The sequence below is a fragment of the Emys orbicularis genome, chromosome 10, assembly GCF_028017835.1.
Source record: "Emys orbicularis isolate rEmyOrb1 chromosome 10, rEmyOrb1.hap1, whole genome shotgun sequence".
Classification (NCBI taxonomy): Eukaryota; Metazoa; Chordata; order Testudines; family Emydidae; genus Emys; species Emys orbicularis.
In genome coordinates, this window is record NC_088692.1 from 20,497,813 (window position 1) to 20,516,732 (window position 18,920).

Sequence of the window (18,920 nt, forward strand, 5' to 3'; positions counted from 1 at the left end):
CAGCAGCCCCCACAGTAGATTTGCCCACTCCAAATTGATTCCCGACTGACCGGTAGCTGACTGGCGTTGCAAGCTTCCACAGAGCTATCACCACTCGCTTCTCAACTGTGAGGGCTGCTCTCATCCTGGTATTCTGGCGCTTCAGGGCAGGGGAAAGCAAGTCACAAAGTTCCATGAAAGTGCCCTTACGCATGCGAAAGTTTCGCAGCCACTGGGAATCGTCCCACACCTGCAACACGATGCGGTCCCACCAGTCTGTGCTTGTTTCCCGGACCCAGAATAGGCGTTCCACGCCATGAACCTGCCCCAGTAACACCATGATTTGCACATTGCTGGGGCCTGTACTTTGTGAGAGGTCTATGTCCATGTCAATTTCCTCATCACTCTCGTCGCCGCGCTGCAATCGCCTCCTCGCCTGGTTTTGCTTTGGCATGTTCTGGCTCTGCATATACTCCAGCACAATGTGCGTGGTGTTCATAGTGCTCATAATTGCCGCGGTGATCTGAGCGGGCTCCATGATCCCAGTGCTATGGCATCTGGGCTGAAAAAAGGCGCGAAACTATTGTCTGACGGAGGGAGGGAGGGGCGAGTGATGACATGACTTACAGGGAATTAAAATCAAGAAAGGTGGCTTTGCATCAGGGAGAAACACAAACAACTGTCACACAGAATCGCCTCCCCAAAGATTGAACTCAAAACCCTGGTTTTAGCAGGCCGTTGATTTCATGGAGGGAGGGGGAAGCAAATGAATACGGAACAAATCTGGTCCATCTATCTTTTACATCTTAGGCTGGCAGCAGACGGTGCAGCATGACTGATAGCCATCGGCATCTTCTGGGTGCTTGGCAGAAGATGCTGTATTACGATTGCTAGCCATCATCGTCAAGATCGTTCAATAGGACTGCCGGCAGGCCTGAGTCTCCAGGAGACAAAACATGTCTGCCCAGGTGCCTCTGACCAAACTCATTGAGGAATACGACGATGATGGATACCAATCATAATACACCATCCACTGCCAAAAGGCAAGGAGCTGCTACTGTATAGCAGTGCAGCCCCACGTCTGCCAGCACCCAGATAGCTGATGACGGCTACCAGTCATACTGCACCGTCTACTGCCAATGCAGTACCACGTCTGCCAGCACCCAGATGACATATGGTGATGGTGAGCTGAGCTGAGCGGGCTCCATGCTTGCAGTGGTATGTTGTCTGCACAGGTAACCCAGGTAAAAAGGCGCGAATCGATTGTCTGCCGTTGCTCTGATGGAGCATGTACGCAGAACCCCCCGCAACACTGTTTTTGCATCATCAGGCATTGGGATCTCAACCCAGAATTCCAATGGGCAGCAGAGACTGCGGGAACTGTGGGATAGCTATCCACAGTGCAACGCTCCGGAAGTCGACGCTAGCCTCGGTACTGTGGACGGGGTCCGCCGACTTAATGCACTTAGAGCATTTTATGTGGGGGGACAGACAATCGACTGTATAAAACCGATTTCTATAAAACCGGCTTCTATAAATTCGACCTAATTTCGTAGTGTAGACATACCCTAAGATAAGCATCTCGTTGTATTTTCCCAGTTACCTGGAAAGAAATGGGAATATTGAAGGAATGAGACTGAGGCAACATGGGGCCATGCATGTGTTTATTTGGTGGTTTTGTTTATGGCTGGATTTTATTAAGCGTGTACTCTCACTGGCATGTTTTTCTTGTACAGTTTTGTAAGTGATTTTGATTAGTTGTGGCACACTTAGACCTACAGATTACTTACTCCCTAAAAATATAAATAAAACCATAGTACAATATGACTTAATTCAGCAAAGTTGGAATCTCTGATAAAAATTCTCAGGACTGAAATAATAACGATTATACAGGTCATGGCTGATGTGCATTGGCATAACTGTCTGATGGCTCTAGCCAGAGCTACTAGTATCACATTCATGTGCACAGAGTTCTTAAAAAAAAATAAAAAAAACTCACATAATGATTGCACAACTTGATTCAAAGTTCAAAATCTAAAGTTAACCCTCTGTAAATTAATAATGGAAAATAGCAGTGGTTTCCAAGTGAAGCACCCTAAGCTGTTATGTAATTAGATAATAGTAATTTAGGTAATAAAATATACTTGTTTTCTTTAACTATGGATTCACATCTGGTACAGGCGTCCTGTGTTTTTTTGAGCCCAGCTCTTGTCTGGGTTTTAGAAATTCCTCTGCAGGAGAGGAGCAGCTTCCATAGAATGAATTGTGGTCAGTTCTAATCTCTTCTCCTGCTTGGGTAAATTGGAGATGCTTTGTGCAGGAATAGAACACATATGAGATTGTGCAGGAGGTGCTCCAGGGTGATGGGTTGCAAGAAGAAGAGAGAAATGTTTTCCATCCCTTATACCTTCTCCAGTTCTTCAATGTTGTTTGGGCGGTAGGTTTTGCTAGGGAAATTTGAGGGAAATTTATTCAGTTAGAATTCTGATATAAAGGTCAGAGTTTTATATTAAGCTGAATGTTCTATGGGAGGAGGAGGAAGAAGAACAACAAGAAGAAAAGTGTGGGCACAAAATGGTCTAACTTAAGACCTAGAGTGATAAGGTGGTGAGGTAATATCTTTTGGACCAACTTCTGTTGGTCAGAGAGACGAGGTTTTGAGCTTACACAGAGCTCTTCTTCAGGTCTGTGTAAGCTTAAAAGCTTCTTTCTCTTCTCAACAGAAGTTGGTCCAATAAAAGATGTTACCGCACCCACCTTGTCTCTCTAATATTCTGGAACCGGTACAGCTACAACAACACTGCATATAACTCAGTGACTTAGCCTAATTAAACAGCAAGCTTTATGTGCAGCCAGACATGTTTATAAGAGGTGTTCATCCAAGCAAGGTGTGAAAGTTGACACTGCATATTGAAATGATTTAGATTAAAAAGTTAAATGTTGTGGCCTGTGCATTAATGTTTATGTGTAGTGGCTTGCTTACTACCGGTAATTAACTTTACCTGACTGGCATTTAACACAGAGAAGACTGTTAATACTGTTCTTAATATTTTAAGAACTCTAGGGTAATTTTTGTTGATTCCACAAAAAGAATAACTTATTAAAATCAGATGCATTGTTTCTGCATATTAAATAAAGGGTATCTTAAAAAAAACAAAACAAAGGTCTGATCCTGCATCCTCTTACTCGTAGAAGTACTTCCATTAACCTCCGTAGGATGACTAGTACATGTGAGGAAAGTTTTCCAGAATTAGGACTAATATATTTTTGTTAAAATAATAAAGCTGTGTTGAATTTTAGGATCACAGAACAATGACAAAAGACAGTTTCTTCTAGAGCGGCTACTGGATGCAGTTAAACAGGTAAGAAATCAAAACAATAAATGCAAGTTTGCCCCAATTCTAAAAATCTTTCGGCAGTGTATAAATGCTGAGTTGACGTTTCTGTCAAGAGCTGCTATTATTCTTCCCTCCCCTCTTCAATAGATGGAGGGGGAAACTTGCTCTTCTTAAGAAGTTCTCTCAGGTCTTTAGGAAAAAAGGTGTGTTAGCTAATGTATTAAAATCCCAGAGCAGACAAGGCAAGTTATAGTTGTAACACATGTTTACTAGTTGAGGTAAACCCTAGCAGGTAGCCTGGGATTTACCTTGACCAGTTAAAATGCTGTTAAAACTACAGTTTACCTTGTCTACACTAGGATTTTAATGTCATTTTATCTACAGAGTTAAAAAATGCACTCTCCTGGCCCCATATAGACATGGCATTTTGTTCACTCAAATGTTATAAACCAAGAACTTGATAGATTTTTAAGGCTAGAAGGGACTATTATGATCAACTTATATTGGAGGGTTGTGGGTAGAATGTGAAGGGAAGTTTGGTGTTCTGTATGGGGTTCTGCTTCTGTGATCTACGTCTGTGCATAGTGGTCCAGTGGCGAATTCTGCCCTAATTCTGTAACTGAATGTCAAAACTCTTGAGACCATGTTACAAGAAAATACATGCAAATAAGTTAAATAATTAATAGCTTAACTCAGAAATTTTTTGAGCAATCTCTGACAACTTTAAAAAATGTGTGGAAGTTTTCAGAAGTTTAGAATAAAAAAATTCTAAGTTGGTTACATTAATAAAATAATCTAGGAAAATGCAATGCTTTTGATATCTGGGTTGCCAAATATGACAGATTTTCAGTTAGCAGCTAAAAGATAGAAAGGTTTGATAATGCCCTGTGTGCTGGTAGTGGAGATAGTGGTAAACAGTTTACATTAGTAACTTATTTACTTTGAATTCAGATATATGTTGATTTTTTTTGCTATTTTCAAACGTTGCTTGCCTCTTTTATCCCATAAGGTTAAATAGAGACAATGCAGGTATGATGCACTTCTTTTCTTCCCCGTCCCAAGTGCAAAATTATTATTGTTTGTGAGTTTTGGTGCAATCCTGGATACAATACAGGGTATAGTGCTTGCTTCTGTGACTACTCACTGAAGTACATACTGCTCCTGGAAGCAATAAGTGTGTGCAGATTTAAGCCTGAATTAGTAATTTGATTTAGAAATGGAGAACATCATCATCTTGATGAAACCGGTTTTGGATTCTTGACCCTCCAGACAAGTTAACAGAGAAGTTACTTGACGTATTAAAATTATTTTTAAAATAACTTTTAAAGTCTTTATTTTCCGAATGTTTCTTTGCTGAAAAACAGAACTTTATTTAATTTCCCCAACTTTTAATTGGTGTCCTGATAACTAAAAGGAAGCTGTACAAGGACAACTATATGTGGCAATATAAATCAATGATATGTATGATAGATATTGGCTCGTCTGTTATAATGCTTCAGAAGCAGCAGTAATTTAGTAGTGCATCTAGACTCTGCTGCTGTGCTGTTTGAATCTATTTGCTCTGTGGAGGTTTTGTCAGGGAGGATAATGCTAAAATGTGATTAAGTATTCTTTCTGACAGCAGGACGGGTTTGTAACTGCCCTGCTCTACAGCCCTGCCTTGCTTCTAGGTTTTTATGTTGCTTGAAATATAACTTCTTCTTTTTTTTTGTTTTTAAAATTAAAATTAGAGCATTTAAGAATTTTCAGTTTCTTAACACTCGTGTTATTTAAACTTATTTATTACAGTGTCAAATCCGGTTTGGAGGAAGAAAAGAAATTGCTTCAGATTCTGATAGCAGGTAAAAAGCTTTAGGGAGCATGTTTAAATTTATATATCATTACTACTTAGGCTATATAGTAAAAAGATATTTGGTCCAGTAGAGTATTTGACCCACTTAAAAACATGCTTGAGAAACTCTTGGTTGCCTTCCTCATATTGGTGCACATGAATCATATTCCAGACAAAAGGGCTACTCAGGTGTTTGCAGGATTAAGGCAACATGCTGAATTCTGAAGTCTGGATATAAGTAAAGAAGAACTTTATTTTTTACCCCAATATTTCTGTTTTTAAAATGACTATATATCTTATATTTATATAGATGTCTTAAATCTAGCCCTGTTCTGTTATGGGTTTCATATTTTAACCAATTAAAAATGAACATATGAAAACCCAAGTTTTTTTTCTTTCTTACTCCCAATGTTCTTTAGCTGCAAAAACATTTTCTTCCTATTCCTCTCCTCCTGCTACAAGCTGCCTCTTCTCAATGGTAGAAATGCCAATTGAAAATTGTCATTTAGTTTTTGTTGTCATTTAGGTTCCAGTTGGTCAATTAGGTTATGGCATCGAATAACAGGTTGATAGTGTAACTAATTACTAGGACTGCTGTCCTTTTTAGTGAAAGCCAGCAGAGACCAGTTGAAAGATTCTAACAGTCTACCAGAACATACATTAAACTCCACTGCTGCCTGTCCTAAATTCTTAAACCAACTCCCATTTCAGTTCTGTAAACTAACCTTGAACTTAGTTCAGCTGTCTTTGGAGAAAAGTACCTAGACTAGGGGTGGAAATGGCAGCTACTTCTTCCTTATGCGCTCAGCTGCCTTTTCAAGTGAAGTTTGTCATCCATTGATCAGTTTCTTACAAACTACACGGAATACCTAGATTTTTTTCCCCATAGAAAGTGAATTAAAATGGCAATTGTGAATTGTTAATTCTTATTTTTATTGTGTATATTATACCTCTCCCTCATCCTTTGTATGTTGCTTGTCTTACTGTGTAAGCTCCTGGAGTCAGGGACTGTCTTCCTGAGTGTGAACTGTAATGTTAAAATAGAAGTAGTTATCTCCAGATTCAAAGCAAAAGCTTCCGACCCAAATTACTACTTTTTGCAACATTACTCTATTTCTGAAACACTTTGTCAAGAATTAGCGGTTTGGGTATCCCCTTTAGGATTGATATGTTGACAGGCATGGACATTTGGAATTTAAAAAGCCTAATGCTAAGCCAAAATATGACATGGTTTACTCACAAATAGTCTCTTGAATCAGGCAGAATGCTCATCTTGCTCAATCGTGCTATTTGGGCTGTAGTTAGGCAGCTTAAGTCTTAATTAAACAGGAAGTGAAAATTTTACATGTAGAGATTTCTGATCACACATTTTTCCAGTGTGATTTGGAGCTATGCTCAGTGGTTGAGAATATTTTTGGAGGAGAGAATAAGTCACGCTTAAGGCTTGTCTACTCTACAAAATTAGGTCGACTGAAGTTAGGTTGACCTACAGCCACTGGAGCAATTACATTTGCTGTTGGTGTCCACACTGCCCTCCTTCTGCCACTGGTGCACGTTCTTATCAGGTGCGCTTGCACCAACTGAAGTGGGGCATTGACAGTCGGAGTGTGGGGCTCACAGCTGGAGCCCCCATGCCCACAGGGCTGACAGCCTGAGATGTGAGCCCAGTGCAGGGCTCCGTTTCACAGTAGGGAGCCTACCAGCAGTGAAATATACATTCTTGTCAGTTTCATGGCTGCTATTATTTCAAATTTTATCTCTGGCTCTGGCTGTCAGCCCTGGGATTGGGAGGTGGGAGGGCTCCAATTGTGAGCTTGGTGCCTGGCTGACAGCCAACAGACAATGTAAGTAATGCAGGGTCTACACGGACACTGCGTGAGTCTAACTACATCAAACTAAGTGCTACATCTTTCGTGGTGGTGAGTTATTAAGTTGATGAAGTGGGTCACTTACATCGGTGGGAGCACCATTGTAATGTAGAACACTGACAGAGTTAGGTCGACATAAGCTGCCTTACGTCAACCTAACTCTATAGCGTAGCCCAGGCCTTATGTGGGTTGCAAATTTTACGAGATTTACTAATTTCAATGATGTTCTTTCAGCCTTTTTTATAGCTGGATTTTTTAATTGTTCACAGTTCTCCAGTGTCCAGTAAACAAAGGGCCATTTTGTTGTTGGTTTGTTCTATATAGACTCTTATATTGCACACATCATTGTGATAGTATATGTTACCTACATACAAAATACACGTGATTGAAACACTTTTAGTTTCCAGTGTCTATTATTTTTCATATAGTTTTGCTTTTTCTATAGATTACTGTATAGAATTTATTACTCCAGCATGAAAAATGTTTCCATTTCATTTTGGGAGACATAATTCAGTTTTTCATAGTAATATTCAGTATTATTCAGTTTTCTTGCTTCATGCATCTGCTTTTAATCATTTGATTGACATATCTTCCTTATCTGAGGAACTAGAATCTCTGTGTTAGCTGTTGCTTTTTAGAACTGCAAGAATCAAGTAGATTCTTTTGTTCAAACTTTGAAATTCCTATTAATAGCAGTTATCTTTAACAAAACACTGAATTATTCACATTTGTTCATAAAATTCCATCTTGTTTATCTTTTCCATAATGTGTTACTTTATCAGAGTAATAGCAAAAGAAGTTTCCTTAGTATTTCTCACTAAAGTTATTCTATATGTAAAAACCTGTCATGGTTCCTTAGTATTTCTCACCAAAGTTATTCTATATGTAAAAACCTGTCATGGTTACAGGGCTTGCCCAGACAGAGGACGGAGGCTCAAAAAAAGAGGCAATGTCTGGGAAAACCCAGACGTAAACTAACCCTACTGTCACCAATGATATATGGTGATCAGACTGCCTCCTTAAAACCAAAGTATTATTTATGTAACAGTAGGAACAAAGCTTGAGAAGAAAACACAGATTTTAAGACTGTCTACACGCATGTCTATCTCATGTAAAAACTTACTGTCTTCTGATGATAACTAGGCAGATTTAACTTCTTCAGAAATTCCTATCTGCGGTCTCCTGTGTTTGTCTGGTTCCCCCAAATAATTACCGCCCCTTTTTGAAAGAGTGTTCCTTTTTAAACTTGCCAGAGTTCTTTTGATCTCCTGTGTTTGTGGGCTCTTTCCTGTCTTGGTCCAACCCAATTTATAGATTAGATGGAGAGGAAGCAAAATCATCAAAGCTAATAGTCCTGATATTGTCCCTTAACAGCTCTCAAATGTTTGCGGAGAGATTATTGTTCCTTGTCTAGCTGCCTGCAGTGCATTCTTCAGTATGCATAGTTTGGCAAAACAAAGTGTGAGAGAACTATACAGGAAAAGTTGAGTTATCTGGCATTTTCCAAACTGGAAAGCTCCATAAACCGGCATTTCCGATGGCTCCCCGCAAGTGGCAACATGTCTGGAGAGGCGCTCCCCCCACCAGCTCCCATTGGCCGTGGTCAATGCTCCTAGGCGGAAGAATGGCCACGGGGGCTCCATGCACTGTCCCCACCCTGCCCAACACTGGCTCTGCAGCTCCCATTGGCTGGGGACTGCGGCCAAAGGAAGCTGCGGGGATGGTGCCTGCGGGCGGAGGCAGCGCGCAGAGTCTCCTGGCCGTGTTTCTCCAGACATGTCGCCGCTTGCAGGGAGATGCCCGATGTGAGCGCTGCCCGGATCTGGCCCGCCAAAACCCCTCACGCACTCCACCACCCTGCCCCGAGCCCCCTCCCATACCCAAACTCCCTCCCAGAGCCCGCACCCCCTCCTGCGCCCCAACCCCCAGTCCTAAGCTCCCTCACGCGCCCAAACTCCCTCCCTCTTAGTTACCTGGAATTTTTGACTTACTGGCACCTTCCATTCTCCCAACATGCCAGATAACAAAGCTTTTGCTGTATTTGTTATGACATACACCTCTACCCCAATATAATGCTGTCCTCGGGAGCCAAAAAATCTTATAGGTGAAACCGCGTTATATCGAACTTGCTTTGATCCGCTGGAGTGCGCAGCCCTGCCCCCCCGGAGCACTGCTTTACCGCGTTATATCCAAATTCATGTTATATTGGGTCGCGTTATATCGGGGTAGAGGAGTATTCAGAAATGGAGTATAGTGGACTTTGGCTTAATTTTAAAAAATAAGTTAAATTTACTAAAATGTCAAGTAGTAAGGTTGACATCAATTTTTAAAAAAAGTCTAAATTACTTTCTAGGCAGATTTTGCTTCATTTTATAATGCCTAAAATAGTTGAGGAGTGTCAATATACATTTTTATGTTATTTTCTTGATCAGGTTTGCAGTGCAGATTGTGTTGAATAATTTAAGTTTTAAAGATAATTACAGAAAACTTGAAATCTAAAATTTCAGCTGCTATCAAGATGTAGACATAAGTGAAGGTGTATGCATGTTACTCTGACAAGTTTTGTGTAGCTTGCTTTTTCTCATAAAAATTGAGCTTTTTCATGTGTCGTGGGTTTGACGCTGTTCCAGTTGCACAAATGAAAATAAGCTTTGCATTTGATGTATTACAGTACATCTGAAAAACAGCAAAAGTATCACTAACAAACAGGTAAAGTTGCCTAGAACTTGTACATGTACATTGTCAGCATATTCCAAAAAATCATGAAGTAGTTGTAAATTTTGAAGTTTATCTGTTTAAAATGTAATTGTGTTATGTACAGAGGAGCTGAAATGAATGGGATATAAAAAACACTCCAACATGTAAAGATCAATTTCTAAATTGGCTGCTAACGTTTTTTAACAAGCAGTTTCCCGTGGCTCTGTATAGTTACTGTAACCTAGTGGATATGAATAGGTTTATAGAACTTTCACATATTAAAAAGATTTCCCAAAATCAGCGGTCCTCAAACTTCATTGCACTGCAACCCCCTTCTGACAACAAAAATTACTGCACGACCCCAGGAGGGGGGATCAAAGCTTGAGCCCGCCGGAGCTCCACTGCCCTGGGTGAAGGGGCCTGTAACCTGAGCCCCGCTGTCCAGGGCTGAAGCCTTCTGGCGTCTGCTTCATCTCTGGGCAGTGGGGCTCAGGTGTTGGCTTCAGCTCCGGGCCCCAGCAAATCTAACACTAGCTCTGGCGACCCCATTAAAACAGGGTTGCGACCCACTATGAGGTCCCGACCCACAGTTTGAGTACCGCTGGCATAAGTAAAGGACTTTCCATGTAGGGAACTGCATGTACCTGCACATTCTGCATTTATTCCAGATGTCTAAATCCACTGAATCTAAACATAATTGATTGATTTTTATTCTTTTCACATTGTCTTTAATTAATTAATCACGTATTCTGTTGCAGAGTGACTTGCCTGTGTGCTCAGTTTGAAGCTGTACTACAGCACGGTTTGAAGAGGAGCCGAGGATTAGCATTAACAGCAGCAGCAATCAAACAGGCAGCAGGTTTCTCCAGCAGAACAGAAACAGGTAATGCACTGTTCCAACTGACCTATTGAAAAATGTCAAAATATTATCCTTGTTATGTGTAAGCAATTGACATAACCTCTCATTTTTGGGTTTAAGAAAACAAACCAGACTCTAAGCTATTTTTAATATACTTAACTGAAGTCTCATTATAAAATAAAAATGCTTGTTAATTCACTTTTTTATGTAGCATGTTGTACGTATTCATGTTGAAGAGTGTTTAATATTTGAATATCTAAAAATTGGTATAAAAATCCAAGATGCTGTTAATACTAGCTTAGTACATGCTGGAATTTATTTTCTTAAAGTGATTGTAAATAGCAGTATAAACTCTCTGAAAATTTTTTTTAAGTTTAGTTTCATTTTTATATCAGTTTTAGCCCAAAATCTCTTCCACTACTTTCAGGAGTTCTCAGTCCATACAATTCTATGGTAAGAACTTTCCAAGGCACGTTTTATTTGGTAACAGTTGATATTGCTAAACATTATATAATTGTAATGTTGCTTTTGTAATGGTATTGTTCCATTTTAACCCTATTTTATTCTGCTTTTAATTTTCAAAATTTATGGCAGTGGGCATGAGATAGTAAGCCTCAATAGGAATTTTAAAAACAAAGCTTATGCTGCTTGTATTGGGTGGAGTATTATTTGCCATTTTTTATTTTTGTGGTCAAAATACTTTCTTTTTTTAGTGAACACTTTGCTTTTGTGTTGGGCTCTGTTTCCTTTCTGCTCCTCTTCTTCTCTCCCCTTCGTTCCCCCATATTTATTTATCCACACTTTGTGTTTAAACAGTTCAGCTTCATGATGTCTCCTTTGCTTGGCCTCCAGTGATGTGTTTGTCTTCCCTTCCTCATCCGAGAGATAACAGTTTTAAGGTATTATAAGTAAGGCTGCGAGTATGTCATGGAAGTCACAGATTCCATGACTTTCCGGGACCTCCGTGACTTCTGGAGTGGCTGGTGCAACTAGCCCGGGGGCCGCCTGAGCAGTTCGGGTGCTGGGGCAGTCTCGGGCCACTGCACCCCCTTGTCCTCCCTCCCCGTCAGCAGCAGGAGTTTGGGTGTGGGAGGGGGTTCAGGGCTAAGGCAGGGAGTTGGTGCTTACCTTGGGGGGGTCTCCCCAGAAGCTGCAACAAGCTCCTAGGTGGAGGCGTGGCCAGACAGTTCTGCGTGCTGCCTCCACCTACAGGCACTGCCCCCACAGTTCCCATTGGCCGTGGTTCCTGGACAATGGGAGCTGCGGAGCGGACGCTCGGGGTGGGGGCAGCGTGCGGAGCCCCCCTGGCCATGCCTCCACCTAGGGGCTGCAGGGACATGCTGACCGCTTCTGGGAGCCGTGCGGAGCCCGCCAGGGAGCCCGCCAGCCTTCCCCCTCCCCCAGCAGCAGCAGGAGTCCCGGGCAGGGGTGAAAGTACTTAAAGGACTTACCAGAGTCCTGCGGAGGGGGCGGGGCCTCAACTGGAAGAGGCGTGGCCTCTACCAGAAGAGGTGGGGCCTTTAAATCCCGGGGCTTTTAAATCAGGATTTAAAGGGCTTGGGGATCCGGCTGAAGCTGGGAGCCCCGGGCCCTTTAAATCACCCCCGGAGCTACCAGCTGCAGAGGCGGCTGGGAGCCCTGGGGTTTGGGCAGGGGTGAAAGTAATTTACATTTCTTACCCATATGGTCCAATCGCAAGCAACCCACCTCTCCTACCTACTTCATGGATCCCTCCCATTGCATGACATAGATATAGAAAATAAAGCTGCTACTACTACTAAAAATACTGTCTGTAATAAAACTTTATTATTGGAATAAGCCTGAAAAAGTGAAAACTCACTGTCACATTTTTCTCCATGTCTTCCCTCCTCCTCCAGCCAGGTTGCCGATGCTAGGCCGTGCTTTCCCCCTGCCTGGCACTCAGCAGCGGCTGCAGGGGCTCCCCTCTAGCTTGCAGCAGGGAGCAGGGAGACTGGCTGAGAGGGAGAAGCAAGCCTAACCCCTGTATAAGAACAGTTTAAACTCAGCTGTTCCCTGCGCTGTTCAGCCCCCGGGGTTAGGAGCCGTTTCTGGCACCCTTGTTAATTTCACTCACAGTTGTTGGGGGGGGGGGAAGCGGAGGGTGTGTGTGACCATGGCAGGTGCAGTTCTTTTCTGCCTCCTGGATGAGGGGATCTCCAATACTACTAGAATACAATAGTAGGGGCCGGTTGCTGGGGTCAGGGCAGTCTGCGGCAGGCTGCAGCTGCATTGTTTGTGACACACACATTCATACACATACATACTGTATGTATTACTGTCCTGTGGGGAAGGTGCCAGTGCCCTTTTAAGGGGAGGGGGGTGGCGGGAGACAAGTGTTTCTGGGCTAACACCTCAGGAACTTCTGCTTAATGTGTGCTGCTTAATGGAGTCCGTCCTTCCCCAGGGGGCTGTTGGTCCAACTCCTACACTGAAGAGCTATCTTTTTTGAGAGCTCCATCCATGCTGTACCTATACATTTAGAACATACCTGGATCAGAGTAGATTTAGATCTGTGAAGCAAGACAAGAAGATTTTGTTTTCCCAGGAAGACATTCATGTGGATGTTCCAAAGTTAGCTTTTGAGTGCCATACCCCCACATAGTGGGAGCCAGGGGGGCAAGGGACTGCGTTGCACCATGCTCACCAGTGCCCCGCTTTCCCTAGATCCTCCCTATTTCCTAGCAAGTCAGATATCAAGGATTTTTTAATTTCCCTTCCAGGCACATAAAAGAGTGCAGGGGGCACACCAGTGGGTGGCTAGTAGTAGGGGAAGGCAGGGCTGGGGTGAATGAAGGACAACTGGAATAGCCTTCATGAAATATACAAGATACTTAGAGAAAGTTTTGTCAATTTCAGCCTTTGCACTCTGCAGGCAGGACAAAACAAAAAGAGATCTGAGATTGCGCCCTATGTTCTTATGCAGGCAGCTAGATGGGAGAGCCCCTGCTGAGTGGGGGGTGGGGAGGATTTAAGCTGTGCAGCCAAATGCTTGTATTTGTTGTGTATATTAGTATTGGAGAGATCCCCTCATCCCGGGGGCAGAAAAGAACTGCCCCTGCCATGGTCAAACACACCCTCCCCCGACCCCCAGCAACTGTGAGTGAAATTAACAAGGATGCCAGAAATGGCTCCTAACCCCAGGGGCTGAATGGCGCAGGGAACAGCTGAGTTTAAACTATTCTTATGCAGGGGTTAGGCTTGCTTCTCCCGCTCAGCCAGTCTCCCTGCTGCAAGCTAGAGGGGAGCCCCCCCTTCAGCCACTGCTGAGAGCCAGGCAGGGGGAAAGCATGGAGCCTAGCATCTTCAGCCTGGCTGGAGGAGGAGTCAGACTGCACCTTTTCTTACTGGTCCTCCATTCCGGCCCGTACCGGCTTACTTTCACCTCTGGTTCCGGGCCACGTGCCCCTGCCCCAGAACACCTGCACGGTGCCCCTGGGCTGCCCCCTACCCCAGAGCACCCAAGTTTTAGTCAGGGGTATATAGTAGAAGTCATTGACAGGTCACGGGCCGGGAATTTTTGTTTACTGCCCGTGACCTGTCTATGACTTTTACTAAAATTATCTGTGACTAAAATGTAGTCTTAATTATAAGGGACCATAATCTTCAGGTTTCTGAAAATCACTCAACTGTAACAAGTGTTGAAGTAATATATTTTGACATTTAATCCTTCTATATGGTGGAATTTATTATACTTACTGTGACCTCCACCTACAGTTTCCATAATACTGTTATGTGGCATATTACAAATACAGTTAAGTGCAATAGGAACTTGTAGTTTAATCTAATTTTTTTTCTCATAATTTAGTTAATGCGGTTTTTGTTCTTGTTGGTCATGGGCTAAGATAAGTTGTGCTGGTGTTCTGGACTCTTGTATTAATGTTTTCTTTGAAGCCTAAAGACTTGTCTTTCTTTGGAAACTATTGTGTACGTTCTCTGAATTATCCTTTCAGTGTGGTTTGTATAGATAGCTTTGAACATTTCTTTCCTCGGTAGTGATGGGCAAAACTCAAAACAGTTTGGAGGTTCAGACTGGATAAACAAATAAAAGTTCAGCTGCTTATTCAGATCCTTGTGGAATCCTAGCTTCTTCTGTACCTGTTGTTGCCTTTTTTTTAGTGTGGATTGGGATGGCAGAATGCTTTGCTTCTTTGTCCCTCCTCCCATTGGTAGTTTCTTCAGTGGATAGCCTCCCCAGCCTCCAATCAACAATCTCATCCTTTTGTTCAGCAGCTGTTCTGCCCTCTCCTAATCCAAGATCTCCTTTTCTACAGTTACCTCTTACTGCTCCTGGTGATCACAATACTTTGACATTTAAATGCATTCCTATATTCCTCACTATTATTAGGGCCCTACCAAATTCATGGCCATGAAAAATGTGTCACGGACCATGAAATCTGGTCGTGCCTCCCCCCTGGTGAAATCTGGTCTTTTGTGGGCTTTTACCCTATACTTATAAATTTCACTGGGGAGACCAGCGTTTCTCAAATTGAGGGTCCTGACCCAGAAAGGAGTTGCAGGAGGGTCACAAGGTTATTTTTGGCGGGAGGGGCACGGTATTGCCACCCTTCTGCGCTGACTTCAGAACTGGGCAGCTGGTGGGCGGCGGCTGTTGGCTGGGTACCCAGCTCTGAAAGCAGCTCTCCACCAGCAGCAGCGCAGAAGTAAGGGTAGCAGTACCACAATCTCCTATACAATAACCTTGGGATCCCACCCCCCTTACAACTCCTTTTTGGGTCAGGACCCCTACAATTACAACACCGTTCAGATTTAAATGGCTGAAATAATGAAATTTATGATTTTTAAAATCCTATGACTGTGACATTGACCAAAATGGACCGTGAATTTAGTAGGGCCCTAACTATTATGCTTCAGGGCTCACTGTGTGGTTGGTGGTAAAATCAGAAGCATGTGAGGTTCCTTGTTCCATCTGTGAACTTCCTTAATCTTAAAATTCTGAGATATCCATCCACATTACCTAGCTCAGCTAAATTGTTCCCAAGCTTCCATGTGCTCATATAACCGTTTAAAAAAAAAAAAAGCATTTTACTTGGCTGCCTGTCAGTAATATGAGATTCTTTTTGTACTTCGAGGAGAGGAGTATCTTTTTTTGGCTGCATAGAAAACCATAATAATGAGTAACATGTGGAAGCTCAGTCAAGAGTGAGAATGTGGATGTGGTGCAGCAGGCAAATTTAACAACACCGAATAGTGACTGAAGAGAACATATGATCAATATGTCAGTGACTATTTGCAAGTAAACTTATTTTTCTGAATGATTGTGCATCTCCAAAACAGGTACAAATGTAATTTAATACTGTTAGTACTGTCAGGAAAATGATTCTGATCTGGTTTGTATTCAGGGTGGCTATAACACAAAGGAATAGATGAACTCTGTGATTAACATATCTGAATGCTACATTTCAGCTGTATAAATGTGGCTCTAGCAGCAATCTTTGGCAGTAAAAAAGTTGGACAACTCAGCTGAACTTAATGGATGCAAATTTTATGACAAAATGTGATCCAGAATCGCTGTAAAACATCTACAATGCTGCTTTTTACATCAGTGCTGATCTTTTAATATTGTTTTATTTTTATTCATATTAAATACAACCTGAGTATTTTTACCAAAGATACGCTTTGAAAAAGAGCAGCCTTTTTGAGTGGATCTTTAAAAAGCCTGTGGTACTTAAAAATATATATAAAATATTATATTTTTGTTTTTTGTAAGCAAGATTCTGAAAAAAACATTTTTGCCCTTTGAGAGCGAATGTGGTTCTAAGGGCTGTAGCTATATGTAATCTTGAAAGGCATGTGCAATTGTTATAGGTCCCTTCTTCCTCAGTAGTGTCGCAACTCTGTCTCTAGTTTGATGTTCCTTTATTCTTGTGTTCTCTTGGATTGAAATAACAATACAGGACTTCATTTTGATGTTCAGTCAAGATTTTGGTATTTGTTAGTGTCCTTTAGCATAAAGGGTCTGCATTCCTTGCAGTGTTTGTTTGAATAATGGGTAGAACAGTATTTTGAGAAGATTCAAAATATTTGCAGAGAATTCCTCCTCTTTCTTCTCCCCCAGTTACACTTCTGTTATCACAATGGTCTTAACAGAAGCAGAGGTTAGGTGCTTGCTTCTCTCTTCTCCCTGCTCACTAGAACTCTTCTGCTCTTGCCCCTTGTCAGTGATACTCTTGTGCCCATGTGTTTTATCTTTTCTTTGTTGCATCATCTCCCCCTATGTAGTTCAGGTATAATATACTGGTATAGATTGTTCCATTACCTTGGATGCTCCAGGATTATACTAATAAATCATAACCCAGTGATCCATTCTTGGAAGCTGCAAAATCTATTTTATAGATGGTAAACCATGGCACAGAAGTTGAGTGGCTTTTTTAAGGCCATGTGAAGAGCCAGTGACAGACCTAGGGAACAGAACTTGAAAATACAAATAACTTATACTTGTAAACCATGAATGATGTGGAGAAAGTGACTAAGCAAGTGTTATTTATCCTTTCACATAACACAAAAACCAGGGGTCACCCAATGAAATTAATAGGCAGCAGGTTTAAAACAAAAGGAAGTACTTCTTCACACAACACACAATCAGCTTGTGGAACTCCAGGAGATGTTGTGAAGGCCAAAACTATAATTTGGTTAAAAAAAGAACTAGATAAGTTAATGGAAGATAGCTCCATTAATGGCTATTAGCCAGGATGGTCAGGTATACAACCCCATGCTGTGGATGTCCCTAGCCTCTGACTGCCAGAGGCTGGGAGTGGATGACAGGGGGATGGATCACTCAATGATTGACTGTTCTGTTCATTCCCTCTGAAGCACCTGGCATTGGCCACTGTTGGAAGAGAGGATACTGGGCTAGATGGATCATTGGTCTGACCCAGTATGGCCATTCTACTTCTGGGGGAATTCTGCGCCACTGCGCAATGCAGAATTTGCACAGTGTTAGTAATGGGAGATTTGATCATTAGAAACATAGATAGCTGGGTTTGTGATGACCGGGAGAACCGTATGGTGACTTGCCTGCCTGGTGCAAAGGTTGCGGATCTCTCGAGGCATCTAGATAGACTTGCGTATAGTGCTGGGGAGGAGCCGGTGGTCTTGGTACATGTAGGCACCAATGACATAGGTAGGAGAGATGTTCTGGAGGCCAAATTTAGGCTGCTAGGAAAGAGACTGAAATCCAGGACCTCTATGGTGGCATTCTCAGAAATGCTTTCAGTTCCACGTGCAGGGCCAGGTAGGCAGGCAGAGCTTCAGAGTCTCAGTGCGTCGATGAGACGATGGTGTAGGGAGGAGGGGTTTAGATGTATTAGGAACTGGGGAAACTTTTGGGATGGGGGAGCCTATACAGGAAGGATGGGCTCCACCTAAACCAAAGTGGATCCAGACTGCTGTCACTTAACATTAAAAAGGTTGCAGAGCAGTTTTTAAATTAAGAGATGGGGGAAAACCGATTGCTGCAGAGGAGCACGTGGATTGGATAGAGACTTCTCTTAGAGGAGAGTCTATTGATAGAGATTCTCTAGGTTTTAGTCAGGAGGAGAGGATGAAATATGGGCCAGATCAGATGAGAAACATTCACATAAAAAAGAATCTGACACATCAGAAAAGGGCAGACAAATAAACAGTGACAAATTTTTAAACTGCTTGTACACAAATGCTAGAAGTCTAAATAAGTTGGGTGAACTAGAATGCCTTGTGTTAAAGGAGGATATTAATATAATTAGCATCACAGAAACCTGGTGGAGTGAGGACAATCAATGGGACACAATCATTCCAGGGTACAAAATATATCGGAAGGACAGAACAGGTTGTGGGGGGAGGTGGTGATGGGGAGGGGATTTCACTATATGTGAAAGAAAATTTAGAATCAGATGAAGTAAAAATCTTAAATGAATCCACATGTTCCATAGAATCTCTCTGGATAGTAATTCCATGCTCTAATAAGAATATAATAGTAGGGATCTATGATTGACCACCTGACCAGGACAGTGATCGTGCCGATGAAATGCTAAGGGAGATTAGAGAGACTATCAAAATAAAGAACTCAATAATAGTGGGGGATTTCAATTATCCCCATATTGACTGGGTACATGTCACTTCAGGACGAAATGCGCGGGCCGAGGGACATACTGGCCGCCCTTCCTGCAGCCCCCATTGGCCTGGAGCGGCAAATCGCGGCCAGTGGGAGCTGCGATCGGTCGAACCTGCGGACACGGCCGGTAAACAAACCGGCCTGGTCCGCCAGGGGCTTTCCCTGAACAAGCCGCGGCCCTAGTTTGAGAACCACTGCTTTAAATGACTGCTTCTTG

The 18,920-nt window shown here is 42.4% G+C and overlaps 1 protein-coding gene across 1 annotated transcript in view; it reads left to right on the forward strand.

Moving 5' to 3' along the window:
- Positions 1–18,920, forward strand: part of SNX29 (sorting nexin 29) — a 509,283-nt gene that overhangs the window by 13,077 nt on the left and 477,286 nt on the right. Inside the window, exons 2-4 of the mRNA XM_065411740.1 lie at positions 3,280–3,341; positions 5,106–5,158; positions 10,472–10,596. Coding sequence (XP_065267812.1) covers positions 3,280–3,341; positions 5,106–5,158; positions 10,472–10,596 — 240 coding nt within the window. The remainder of the gene's footprint in view (positions 1–3,279; positions 3,342–5,105; positions 5,159–10,471; positions 10,597–18,920) is intronic.